This window comes from Paroedura picta, chromosome 6 (assembly GCF_049243985.1).
Source record: "Paroedura picta isolate Pp20150507F chromosome 6, Ppicta_v3.0, whole genome shotgun sequence".
Classification (NCBI taxonomy): domain Eukaryota; kingdom Metazoa; phylum Chordata; class Lepidosauria; order Squamata; family Gekkonidae; genus Paroedura; species Paroedura picta.
In genome coordinates this window covers 61,609,845-61,624,010 of record NC_135374.1, presented here as the reverse complement: position 1 = coordinate 61,624,010, position 14,166 = coordinate 61,609,845, and the positions used below count along the sequence as shown (strand labels likewise).

Genomic DNA, 14,166 nt, shown 5'->3' with positions numbered 1-14,166 from the left:
TCCTGTTCCCTCTAATTTAAATCTGCAGGAAGGTATGTTTAAATTAATCTGTTTGATATCAAATCCACCACTAGAGGGAACAAAACATGTGCAGAACGGAGCAGGAGTGAACCTGAAGAAACAGGAGCTTAACAGCTAGTAAACTGAGAATGTGGAATAGCCAAGAGAGGAGTTTTCAGGTTAGACTCAGACTGTTTACGCACTGGGAACTTAACTGCCCCAGCTCCCATGCAGGAGCACAAATCAGGGGAGAATGAGGTGTGCCAGGCCAAATGCTTCCCTGTGTGAGTGCAGGAAGAGGTGGGGCAATCTGCCACGACTAAAACTGCAGCCTGCAGCCGGACATGAAACCTCCAGTGCATAAATGGTCAAAGAGAGGTATCTCATTTATTAAGAACATAACATACATAGATATCTAGAGCCATGCAGTGCTCCCCGATGTCCAGGCATGCTGTGTCATCTTACTTCAACTTTTCTAGTGTGTAATTCAGGCCTATGCCTGGTTGTAACAGATGTGTCACAAGGCTCTGCTTGTGGTACAGTAGCTACATCAGCATCTGCTTTGAAAGAGGTGGAGTCTCACTAAAACCAGGTATGAAATTGAATCCTAAATAAAAAAGAGAAAAAGAAATGTTGCCAACCAAACATGGGGCCAGAGGGGGGTTGCTATTTCATTATATTAGAATTGCAAGGGTAGATATTGGAAGTGATGATGAGGGGGGTGGGGACCAATGGCTGGGAATGCCAACAGGGGATGGCCCAAGTTTTTCCACTTCTGCATGACCCAGCCCCAACCTACATCTGTTGGATCTCACGTCAAAAAGGGGGCAAGTCGGGACAGCCCTGGGACCGCCCCTGAAGGGGTCCAATTCTCTGCAGAATGAGGGATGAAACACAGACACAAACAAATGGACATCAGAGCCTAATTGATCATGGGGAAACAGTCTCTGAAAGCGTTTTTCACATGGCTTAACATAGTTTTCTTTGACATGAACTTTACAATGCAAGTGTACAAGTCGCATTGATCAATGTGAACATTCATATTTTCCACAAGCATGATCAGACATTGATATAAATAACTAACAAGGGGTTCAACACCCCAAATACAAAAGTTTCTGAAATCTTCTAAATGCTATAGGATGATACTGAAATCAGCAACTTAGGTGTACTAAAGTTATTAACCCCAGCACAATTAGATACATATCACTTTAAAAATGTATTGAGTCTTGGGGGGGGGGAGATGAGAATTTACTTACCGCATCTCCTTCTGGTAGCTGGACTCTGGGAAAAGAAAAGGCACAGACCTTCAACTGTAGAAAATTGACTTTCCTAATACAGATCTCTTTTTAAAGATAGAGAGTTGATTTAGTACACAGAGGTAGGTTCTCTATCTACAGACATTATTAGCCAACTAGGGGCAAAGCCCGATGTATCCAAGAATACAACGGGCGCTAGAGCTTGGCAGTGGGAAGAGGAAGGGGAGGAGTTGTCCAGTCTGTAAGGGCATGGGGTTGAATGTGTGTGTTGTGTGGGAGGTTGTGGTAGTGTGGTGGCCAATGAAGGCATGGGTATGGAGATATGGGTGTCAAGAACCTGTGGTGTGGAATGTTCATTGACTGTGGGAGAGGACTGACCTTTGGGAATTATGGCATAGTGGTTACAGATGAGCTTTTCAGAGCCATGTCCTCAGATATGTGGAGGGAAAATCAGACTGGAGACTCTTCTTAGGGGAAGATTACATGGCAACCAATTCCTCCTAGTTCTGCGTCATTTCCCTTCTTGTGTGAATTAGGCCACATTCACCGAAATGCCCCTCTGCCTGAAGCATGGGGTAGTCACAGTACACAGGTGTTCACCCTGTTCCTTCTGTCTCCCATGTTTTCACTGTTGGTAAAATGTTATGTGCCCACATGCTTCTTTCATGGTTGCTCCTTAGAATAACGGATTTTTGTACCCTATTTGCTTACTACCCAAAGGCGTCTCAAAGCGGTTCAAAATCACCTTTTCCATTCGTCTCTCCACAATAGTCAACCTGTGAGGTATGTGGGGTTGTGAGAGATCAGAGAGAACTGGGAATGGGCCGCAGTGACCCAGCAGGCCTCAGGTGTCTCAAAGCATTTTCCAATCATCTTCCCTTTTTCTCCCCATAGCACAGTGGTCCCCAACCTGCGGGCCGCGGCCTGGTGCCGGGCCGCGAAGGCCATGGCGCCGGGCCACGGCTCCCTCTCCCCGCCCCCCCCCCCCGCAGTAAAAAACTTCCCGGGCCGTAAGCATGCGGCCCGGGTAGCTTCTTACTGCGGGAGGGCGGGGAGAGGGAATCAGCATTCGCGCATGCGTGGCCCGATGCGCAGTTATTTGCCAGGCCAATAAGTCATTCAGTTACTATGTGTCTCCAGACATTTACTTGTTCTCTATTTACAGTTTCAGGCTGTAAATATTTATTTAGATATTCCTGCACTTTCCAGACTCACAGGACTGATGCTGGTCTGCCTGTCTGCGCCCCAGAATACAAACAGTTGCTGGTAAGGGCTGGCCATAACCCATAGGCCAGGAGGGACACTCCTGCACCACTCCATACCAACTGCAGGCAAAAATGGCTCATTTGAAGGCTGGACTCTGAGGCATTGTATGATTTGTATGAAGTCCCACCTCCAAACCTCCAAGAATATTTCCAACCCAGGGGTAGCCAACTTACAGGTGTGGCCTGGAGAGCTCCTGGAATTACAGCTCACCTGCAGCGTATAAAGATCAGCTCCCCAGGCAGAAAGGGCTACTTTGGACAGGGTTGTGGTAGAGAAGAAACATGTAAGGCTTCCCACACAGGTTGTTGTTGAATTGAAAGACTTGAGGCCTACTGCACAGGGTTGTTGTGCAGATGAAACAGGAGACAACAGAGCCAGTTTCCTCTGCAGAATAACACTGTGCAGTGGCCTCAAATCTGCAGAGAGTTGCAAAGAAGAAAGACACATGGCTTGGCTGTGTCTAACCTCCGGGCAGAGCAGTATTTTAAGTGAGAAGGGGCTTTTCTGTGGCCTCCCTGTCAGGCAACTGTTTGGCAGAAGGGGAAAGTCCCCCCCCCCTCAAAAGGAAGGCCCTCAGGCTCCCCTGCGTTGCTCTTGGAAACGCCTCCCTCGCCTCAGTCAGGGCCTGTCAGAGGCTCCTTCGCAGCAGGCCTGAAGGGAGGGAGGGAGGGAGGGAGCGCACTCTGCAGCCTCCTGCCAGCTCTGTCTGGGTTCTGAGGCAATTTGCAGTTGGACATGACAGTTAGGACAGCCTTGGGGTGAAAAGGGCTGGCACAGCCTCTGTTCTCATCCCCCTTGGCATCCCTACTGACCTCCTCTCCCCCCTAGGTGGTCAGGAGCAGACTGGCAGCCAGACTGGGCTGGGTGAATAGAATTTTGGTCTGTCCTGGTGAGGGGCCAATAGGAAGGCGCTTTGCGTGCCTCCCCATTGGCTGCTTGGCCCTGGATGGACATTTGGAGGTCCCAATCCTGATTGGGCCCTCTGAGTTTTTATCCTGGACAGGGCCTGCCCTAACTCCTACCCAGGTGGCCTTACTCTTTTATTTAATAGGAGCGGTTAAAGATTCTCAGTTTGCTTAGCCTCACTCCTTCAGTAAAATGCAACTGAAAAGGCATTTACTTTTAGAGGTAAAAACCACCAAAGTTTTGATTTCAGTCACACATCGGATCAAAGTTCCCTTAAAAGCTTCAGACACTGATTGTGCTGACAATGGGCCACAGGGTTTTTTGTTTGTTTGTGATACTCGCTGAATACTGGCCTTTCTTGGAGCTCCTGCTTTTCACCCCACCCCCACCTTTTCTCCTGAGCCTAAAGAAACCTAGTGGGAAATTATTCACATAACTAGTGGCCAAGCCTGTTGCATTCAGGAATACAACGGGCACTAGATTGGAGGGGTGGGGATGGAAGAACTCTGTGGATGGCCTCTCCCTCTCCCCAGGACCTGGAAATGCTGCAGGCTGGAGGCCCCTGGAAAGGGAACTTACCGGCAGGGGCAGCTCTCATGCATCAAGGATCTGCAGCATCTGAGCTTTGGAGGGAAGTGGAAGGAGGAGGGGGTCAGGGGTGGGGGATGGAAGACAATTGGCTGGCCGCTGGACAGACAGGCTCACCTCTGTCACTGCTCAGCAGAGTGGGTGTCTGTTTTAGGTTGGAAGAGGAGGCACTCAGGGGCGGGACAGCCGCCCTGAATGGATGTGAAGTGCTGAGTGGCACTTAAGCATGAGACATGCTCCTCCTCCAAGGCCATACCAGAAATATATTATGTGGAACAGATTTGGAGCTGCGAGTGCTCAAACTACTCCAAGGGTTGGTATGTTGGAGTTGGTTGATATTTGCTCTCCAGAGTACGGGTGTCAGCAGCTTGCTTTAAACCTTGCAGCAGCTTGCTTTAAACCTTACTGCGTTTATCACATTATAAATTGCATGAGTTAAAAATGAGCTTTAAATGGGCTAATTTTGAAATATGTACTTCACACCCCAAGCAGGAACTCTGGAGCTGCATCTTGTTTACATTCCCAGCCCCAGGGAAGCACACCTGGCCTCAAACAGGGCCAGGGCCTTTTTGGTCCTGGCCCTGTCCTGGTGGAATGAGCTCCTGGGAGAACCGCGGGCAATGTGGGATCTTTTAGCATTCCACAGGGTCTGCAAAACGGAGCTCTTCTGCTAGATCTATGGTTGAGGCTGTGGTCAGTACGGAAGATCGTAAGGTCCCCCCTTCCATAGTTCCATAGTTTAATGTTATTTAATATCTTGTTATTATTAGCATCTTAAACCATTCAGCCTTCTTCTTCCTTCCCCCCCCCTCAAGTGGTAGGATGGGGTGGGTTTTCACTTTTCGCCATGTTTTGATATCGTGTTATGATTGTGATTGGAATTTTTATGTCTTTTTAACTGGGGTTTTAATTGTTTTATGGACTTATGTAACCCACCACGAGCCAGCTTCGGGAGTGGCAGGGAATAAATATAATAATAAATATGATGATGATGATGATAATAACAACAACAACAACAACAACAACAACAACAACAACAATAATAATAATAATAATAATAATAATATCCTGCAATCACCCAGTCAGTCCAGGGGAAAAGCAAAAAAATCTGAAGAGACCAAGGATTCTAGAGACACTCCTTCCTTCTCTCCTTTCGACCTTACTCAGCAGATTCTGATAGCGAATTCTATGGCATCCCCTCCCATCACACTATGACATCACATCCCCTCACCAAACACAGCCTTGCCAAGGTTCCTCTACCAAATGTCCAAGAATTTCCATACTTAGATTTACTCTCCAATATATTTTAACCATGAGAATTAGGCTGCAATCTTGCTCTCTTTGCTCAGGGACAGGAGGATCTGCACGACTCTGTAAACATGTTACTCCACTACTACATCATGTACATACATAATGCAAAGTTTCTACTGATGCAGGGTATTCTATATATACATATTACTTGCATGCAACTGAGGCCATCCTGGGTATTACCCTGGAACCTCTAGTAGCCTGTTTCCACCCTGGGAATGCCTGTAAATGAATGGGCTACAGGACTGTATATGTTTTAAAGAACTTCTATGTGTGTAAAATGAATGGCCTGGCCACATTGCAGCCAAGCAAGCACAGCAGAGATAAACCAAGAAGGTTTGAGTCAAGAGTCAAGCTTCTTGCTGTGGGGGGGGGAGGGTGGCGCGGCCGCCAGCGGCCCGGTGTCAAGGCTTTCGCGGCCCGGTACCGGGCCATGGCCCAGGGTTGACGATCCCCACAATAGAGCTTTGATTGGCTATGCAGATGTTTTAAACTCTTGAAACTCTGGCAGGCAGCAGCTGCCAGCCTAGCACAAGGAAAGACCTCCTGTGGCAGCCATATTGTAGCTATGCCTACCACACTGTGTCCACTGTGTCCAGGATTCAGAAATGTTGGGGACCTTGGTTTGAGTCTTTGATCCAGACAGAGAGGAGCAGTTAAGATGTTGTCCACAAGAGTCTCTATTTGTGCTGGGCATTGTACTTTTACATTGTGATTCAAAACTCACTTCTTATGCCCATTATTACTGTTGAATAAATTAAACCATTTCTGAAAAATTATACCAAATATATGGCCATTACTGCTAGCAATTACTGCCAGTTGGGGGGGGGGGGACATGCTTAACCTTCCTTTCCAGCATATGTTTCCAAACATATAACATTTAAGATTGAATATGTAAGCCAGTTCACAAACTCACCTTTCCTTCTTCTGCTGCAGCACACAATAAGCAAAATAATAAGGATCAGCAGAAGAAAACCAACAATAGACAATACAACTGCTAATATTATAGTCCGGATGCGTCCATCATCTTCATTTTGGTCAGATTCTACTAGATAAAATTAATAGCTATTAAACAGTGCAGAAAAAAAACATTTTTGTCTTCAGAAGTACCAAACATGCCAGTGTTTTCTCCTGAGTTGTATTAAATTTATTCTGAAACTTATTATAAGCAGGCTTGTCTTTAAGAATATATGATCATAGGAAGAGCCCTGCTGGTTCAGACCAGTCAGCTATCTCATCCAAAATTCTTTTTCACACACTGGTCAACCAGTTGCCCTGAAGGGGCAAAAAAAATGTTTGGAAAACATTTATGAAAACATTTGGGGACTAAATTAAGGAGAAATGGGAGGGACTACCATAAATAAGACATCATCAAAATAAAAATTAATGGAAGAAAGCAGAATTTTTTTCTCTGACTTTAGCATGAAACACAATGAATAAATAATACAAGGCATATATTACCTTTATCTAACTTTTGTGAAAAGCAGTGATATTCAACAAGTAAATCAAACAATAAAACTGGCCATACTCCAATTAGCCCACATTTGCCTAGAACAAATGTTTTTAAATTAAGAACCTAAGGCAATACATTTTATATCTTCCGAATCAGAATATATATTAATGTGGTTCCCTTTTCCAGTGGTTATGATCCTTCATAGAAATCAAAACCAATCCATAATGAGCTTTGATTTTTTTTTTCCTATAGAGATCATATTCTAATGAACATTGACTTGCTATTTTTGTTAGGTTGCTATGAGCAGGTTACCATCATGTTCCGCTGAGGGTTAGAGATCATAGTTACATATTAAACAGTTGGCAGTTCAAATATTTAGAGTCATTCAAAAACTGAGAGCAGACTGTCAAAATGCAAAATAAATTAAATTACTTTCAGATACAAGGAAACCAGCAGCTCCAGGGAGAATTCCTGATGTATAATAAAAGGGGGATTATTAATGAAAGTATAACAAGTATGCCTTTCATAATGTACTAAAACTATGTGATCTTAAGCAGTGGTCCCCAACCATTTTATCATCGGGGACCGGTCAATGCTTGATTATTTTACTGAGGCCGGGGGGGGGGGGTAGTCTTTTGCCAAGGGATGTTGCCTCCACCGCCTGAGCCCCTGCTCCGCTTGCATTCCCGCCAGGACCCCTGACTTTCCGCAGCCCACTGGGGGGTGCTGCCAGCAGCAGTTGCGCAGTGCCACGCCAAGGGGGAGCTCCAGCCATGGCGGCCGCTGGAGAACACCAAAGGTGAGCCAGAGGCAGAGTGGCAGGGCAGACCCCGAGGCAGCAGCCGGGGAGGAGGATGAGGAGGAGCCACGGCCCAGTACTGGTCCCCGGACCAGGGGTTGGGGACCACTGATCTAAAGGAACAAACTTAAACCTTGAAAACATGCTAGTGCTATGTGTGCATGTGCCACTGCTTTTTAAATGTTTTCTATGCTATTTGAATTTATAGGGTTACCTAAAGCAGGGGTAGTCAACCTGTGGTCCTCCAGATGTCCATGGACTACAAATCCCATGAGCCCCTGCCAGCATTTGACTACCCCTGACCTAAAGGGTTTCCTTTCTGGCTTTACCCAACACTTCTGCATTTCACACTTTAACAATTTAAGCATTTCCCCCATTTTCTTCCTTCCTTCCTTATATTTGCATATCACTTTTCCACCAAGGAGAACAGGTATTTGCTTGATTCCTATGCTCAAATATAATGAATACTCCATACATAACTTGATGCTGATGATGTTATCAGTTCAATCGTGTCCGACCCTCGACGATTCTATAGGAAAATTTTCTCCATTCATCTCTGTTAATGACTGCTTCTTTCAGTTGGTTCATGGTCATCCCTGTATCAACTTTGATTATGTCAAGCCAGCGGATCCTTTGGCGACCATGTTTCCTTTTGCCGCTGACCATGCCGAGCATTAATGATTTTTCTAATGAGTGATCGCATGATGTGCCCAAAGTAAGTGAGTTTTAGCCGTAATATCTTCCCTTCTAATTATAGTTGGTTTGCTCCTCTCTAACACTATCTTGTTAGTAACTTTGGCTGTCCATGGTATTCACAGCAGTCGTCTCCAACACCATAATTCGAAAGCATCTATTCTCCTCCTGTCTTTCTTCTTTAGGGGTCCAGCTTTAGCATCCATAGCTAGTTATGGGGAAGACAATAGCATTGACTAGATAGCACTTTGTGTTTAGGCTTATATCCTTACACTTCCATATTCGGTTCATGCCTAACGTTGTGTTCCGGCCCAGTGTTATTCACCGTCTGATAACTTAATACCCCCCCCCCAAAAAAACACCTTCTTGCAGCTCAGTGAAGGGAGAGCAGAAAAGAATCTGAACAGCTTCCTACTGCTGCACAACCATTTTCTCTGGAGAAAACAAATAAAAGGTGATTCCCTAATACCTCAGTAAGTACCTAGCAATTACACTGGCCATTTTCAAACTGCCTTGGTATTCCATTTTAGTAACTGATTCATAATGGATTTTTTCTCATTTCAGACAATCCCAGTTTTAGTTGTCAGCTGCTAGTGGAATTTATTTACTTGTTTATACAAACCAGCTTGTGCTGGCTTAGCAAAGGGTGGGTGGGCCACTTTTGAGGAAAACTTATTCCATTTTCTACCCTTTCACTGTGTTTAAAATGTCCATCACATTTCCTACAGTGCCACTTTTCCCTTGCCCTTTTTTGCTATGCCAACTTCCTCAAACTTTTTAAAATTTTTGAACATTCTAAGTTGAGTGCTAAATGCTAAACCAATATAGCACTTTGGTGCTGTAGTAGCACAGTTGAGAGTCAAGGCATATCAATGGTGCCACTATAACACTGATTTAGTACAATAGTGCTCAACTGAGAACCTTTTTTAAAAAACTACTCTGTGGATGATCATGCACCAAAAAAGGGCAGAGAGGAAAGCAACACTGTTTGAAATGACTTTAGCCTTTAGTGATGGATCATTAACAAAAGGAAATTTGCTGTATGAAACCCCTTTCCTGAATCACTTTACTCAAAATCAGGCCAATAATTAATGAATCTAGTTTTCTTTGGTTTTGGGTACACCATTCACTATAGCAATCAAAGAAGTTTACTTCATTATCACAGAGATACCTGGGCTGATTCTGCACTTACTTTGTTTTTTTCATTGTGGATTCTGCTGAACTCAGATTGATTTGGACTCAGGTCTTCCTCTATCCCCCCACCCCACATTGAAACAGAAAGTGTTCTGCACTTGATTAGGAGCAGAGCAGAGAGGGGAGCCAAGGACAGCAGGAGTCTCTTTCCTTTCTTGAAGGGGGAGGATTGGAGACAGCAGAGGAAGGGAAATAAATCCAAGAGGAAAATCTCTGCTGAGAGAAGTTAGGGCTTCTGGAGTGAAGCAACTTTAATACAAGCCTTACAACTGGAAACCAGGAAGTCTTTGAACTGACGCCCTGGTCAATCAGGGAAGACTGCTTTGCTCCGAAGCACGGAGCAATGAGTTCATTCGCAAAAAGGAGACATCTGCACATTTACTCATGGCGGTTTTTGAAATATCGTGGCTTATATCCACTCCAGGATATCGCAGGGGAAAGGTAGGGTCACCATGAATTAATCATGCAAAATGGAAATCAAATTCAGTGTAGACTGCAGGGATTTAGTCAATCTGGGAGTGTGTAAAAAGCCTCGCGCAGACTACACCCTAGACAAGAGGATTTATTCATTTCCCTAAGACTCACGCACTTCTTCAAAGCAGTGCAAACTGGTTGTGGCTAAGAAATTGGATACCTGCCAGATGGACTTTCTGCAAGTGCATGCACACCCATTGGTGGTGAGGGAAGCATGAAGGGGCATCCTACAGTGGGGAAGGGGGAATTGTTGGACTTTATCTCTTAGCAAGAACCAGCCACAGGCTGTCAGTCAAAGAGTTAAACTGTTTACAGTTGTTGTTAGTAGGGACAGGCAGAGTGGGTCGAGTGGTCTATTTAGATATGCAGATTTGTTTGGGGCCACTACCTAACTCATGTTTGTCACATCCACAAGTTTAGCAAGTGGAGAAGCATTCTGCTTCCTCCCTTTGTTTGAGAAGATATCTTCTTTAGTCAGATCCATCTTGAATCTTCACCATGTAACAGCTAAGGTGTAGAGCTCCTGAAATGAGCTATAGGAAGCATTTTCTTGTTTTGTCTTCCAGTTTTCCCCCATCCTGTTTAGCTAGTAAAATTGTCTTTTTAAATACAGTATACCTGCCTTGTCTGGTCTCAGCATTTATACATTAACTCTGCTATTTTTTATTACACTAACACTGCAAGTTATTTTTTCCCAACAGGAACACTGGTCACTAATATTATTATTATTATTATTATTATTATTATTATTATTATTATTATTATTTCAATTTATTTCCCGCCACTCCCAATGGCTCGTGGCGGGTTACAGTGTCTTAAAACTCCATTAAACTCCCATTAAAAGACTTTAAAACATCATAGCATGGCGGCACAATAATAGAATCCCCTTCCTACCGCCCTTCCTAAAAAAGGGGAGGTGGAGGAGAAGGAGGTCAACGGTGTCCAAGAAGAAGCCCGGGGGAGAGCAGTCGATGTACCCCAGCAGCCCCAGCCTCAACCATAGACCTGGCGGAAGAGCTCCGTCTTGCAGGCCCTGCGGAAAGTTGAAAGGTCTCACAGGGCCCGCAGCTCTCCCGGGAGCTCATTCCACCAGGTGGGGGCCAGGACCGAAAAGGCCCTGGCCCTGGTCGAGGCTAGGCGTGCTTCCCTAGGGCCGGGAACAACCAGAAGATTCTCACTCGCAGAGCGCAGAGCCCTGCGGGGGGCATAGGGCGGTAGGCGGTCCCTCAGGTATGTGGGTCCCAGTCCGCGTAAAGCCTTAAAAGTTAGAACCAAAACCTTGAACCGGATCCAGACGGCAATTGGTAACCAGTGCAGCTGCCTCAGCACAGGCTGGATGTGGGCCCTCCAAGGTGTGCCGGTGAGGACCCTAGCAGCTGCATTTTGCACTAGCTGGAGTTTCCGGATCAGGGACAAGGGTAGGCCCACGTAGAGCGAGTTACAGAAATCTAATCTGGAGGTGACCGTTGCATGGATCACAGTAGCCAGGTGTTCGGGGGACAGGTAGGGCGCTAGTAGTCGAGCTTGGCGAAGATGGAAAAATGCCTGGCCGGCTACTTTCCTGACCTGCGCCTCCATAGTCGGGGAGGCATCAATGGTCACACCCAAGTTTCTGGCCTGGTAAGATGCGCCCCTGCCAGGGTGGGTAAACGCGCTTCCTGTTCCCGCCCCCTACTTCCCAGCCACAGGACATCCGTCTTGGAGGGGTTGAGTTTCAGGCGACTCTGCTCGAACCATTCTGTCACCGCTTCCAAATATCTGGCGAATGGTTCCGGGGAGGAGTCTGGGTGGCCGACCATGAGGAAATAGAGCTGGGTGTCATCAGCATACTGATGGCAAAAACTGATGGCCAAAACTCTGTACCAGCTGGGCCAGAGGACACATAAAGATGTTGAATAGTGTGGGGGAGAGAACCACGGCCTGTGGGACCCCACAAGGGAGTCCATAAGGGCGCGAGAGCTCATTCCCCACCACAACCCTCTGGGTCCGGTTCTGGAGGAAGGAGCATATCCAGCGCAAGGCTGTACCTCGTATCCCCGTACCGGTGAGGCAGTGGACCAATATCTCATGGTCCATGATGTCGAAAGCAGCCGACAGATCCAGAAGGACCAGCACGGCTGACCCGCCTTTATCCAGCTGGCGACGGAGATCATCCAGCAGGGCGACCAACACCATCTCCACTCCGTGGCCAGGGCGGAAGCCAGACTGATATGGATCGAGTGCCGAAGTTTCATCCAAGAAAGCTAGGAGCTGGTCCGCCGCAGCCCTTTCCACCACCTTGCCCAGGAATGCTAGGTGCGACACTGGGCGGTAGTTGGCAGGGTCCTGCAGGTCCAGCGTTGGTTTTTTCAGGAGAGGGCGAACCACCGCCTCCTTCAGCCACTCGGGGAATTCCCCGGAACTCAGGGAAAGGTTGATAATATCCCTGAGTTGGCCTCCTAACCCCTCTCCGCTCCCCTTGAGAAGCCAAGAGGGACAGGGATCAAGGGGGCAGGTGGTCGCCCTGACAGACCCCAGCAACTTGTCCACTTCGGAAGAAGAGAGCCGTCTGAAGCCATCAAACCTCGCTACCAGAGGCGGCCAACAGGTCTCCAGTTCGTTTACTGTATTAATTGTGACAGGAAGGTCACAGCGAAGGGACAAGACTTTATCCGCAAAAAAGCTCGCTAATGCCTCGCAGCCAAGTGTCAATTTGCTAATATTTTGGCGCCCCTGGAGGGCGGTGAGGGATCTAACTACCCTAAATAATTGGGCCAGGCGAGAGCTTGAGGACACGATTTCCATGGCGAAGAACTCTCGCCTTGCCACTTTCACCGCCATCTCATACGCCCTCATAAGCGTGCGATAAGATGTTTTTGCAACTTCGTCGCGAGTCTTCCGTCACACTCGCTCTAATCGTCTCACCTCCCTCTTCTTCTTCCGGAGCACTCCCGTGTACCAGGGGGGCCGTTTGAGTCGAGGGCAGAGAGGACGCTTAGGGGCGATTTCATCTATAGCGGCTGTCAGACGGGACTGCCAGTCCTCTACTAACGCTGCCAGTGAGTCGCCAGGAGGCATCGGGTCCCGCAGAGCATTCCGGAAACCAATTGCATCCATGAGTCTCCGCGGGCGGGCAAAAATGCGCCCGCCGCCCAATTGGGGAGGGGGTGGCATCCCAAATGAAAATAGATGTCCCCATGGCAGCAGCCTGCAATACCACACATCATCGTGGACCATCAATGCCCAAACCTTGCTACTGAGCCCCTGGGTCTGAGATTACCATTAGAGGAGAGACCACTGAAATATCAGATTCCCTCTAACAAAGTAAATCCACATCAGTGTTTGTTTTAGAAAGACCTATTTTTTTCTACTAACAATAGCAATACAAATATAAAGAAAGCAATACAAAGCAAAAGCACATCTTTAAGATGACAATATATTCTACCCCGTTAGTGCATCCATAGATCAATGCCACTAACTGTGGTACTTTCTCCAATGCACACTTTGAATGTCTCACTGAGAAATGAAAGCTTTCCACCAAGAGTCTCTTGCATCAGCATGAGGCTCCTTGCATCAAGTATGCATTTAATCCATTCCATATATCTTTGCACAAAGCACAGTCGCTGGATTTTTAAGCAATGAAGTCCATATTATATAAACAGGACAACATTCAAAATTAGCAATTCGTGCTATAACATATTTGTCTTGACAAAAATACTATTCCATTTATGAGCAGGAAATAAATTTATTAAAATAATGTCACAAATCACAGAAAGCTTGTAAATGTGGATCAAAAGCATGATCAACTGATTATGGTTGCTTTGCTTTCCAGAGTGAATTACAGTACAATCCAACACAGTTACATCTTTCTAAGTCTATTGGAACTCAATGGGCTTAGAAAGGTATCACTCTGTTTAAGATTGCCCTACCAATCTCCATTAACCAACTAAAAGCAGTCAGAGACAGGGGTGCATGGCGGAGACTTTCCTATAGAATCGCTGAGGGTCGGACACGACTGAACAGATGACATCATCATCACCAATCTCCAACTCACAGCCATCCAAAATTCCAGAACATGCATTAATCTACAGGGGGAAAAGGAGACAGTGTTGTATATCTTAGCCCATGTCTGTTGATGTTACACATCACCAGACTGGCCATGCGTGCCCTGAGCCATTCTGTGTTCAGCATTATAACACAAAGAAGTCATCATAATAATCAAATTTTGTGGACTCCTTTTAAGTATTCTC

At 46.3% G+C, this 14,166-nt stretch overlaps 1 protein-coding gene across 4 annotated transcripts in view; it reads right to left on the bottom strand.

Moving 5' to 3' along the window:
- The window catches only part of IGSF5 (immunoglobulin superfamily member 5), a 43,702-nt gene that overhangs the window by 17,332 nt on the left and 12,204 nt on the right, over nt 1-14,166 (bottom strand). For 3 of the 4 annotated variants that reach the window (XM_077342740.1, XM_077342737.1, XM_077342738.1), the window contains exons 5-6: nt 6,241-6,372; nt 1,257-1,281 (exon numbers count right to left, since the gene is read on the bottom strand). In XM_077342740.1, the coding sequence (XP_077198855.1) occupies nt 1,257-1,281; nt 6,241-6,372 (157 nt within the window). The remainder of the gene's footprint in view (nt 1-1,256; nt 1,282-6,240; nt 6,373-14,166) is intronic. The other variant, XM_077342739.1, reaches the window with a different exon arrangement.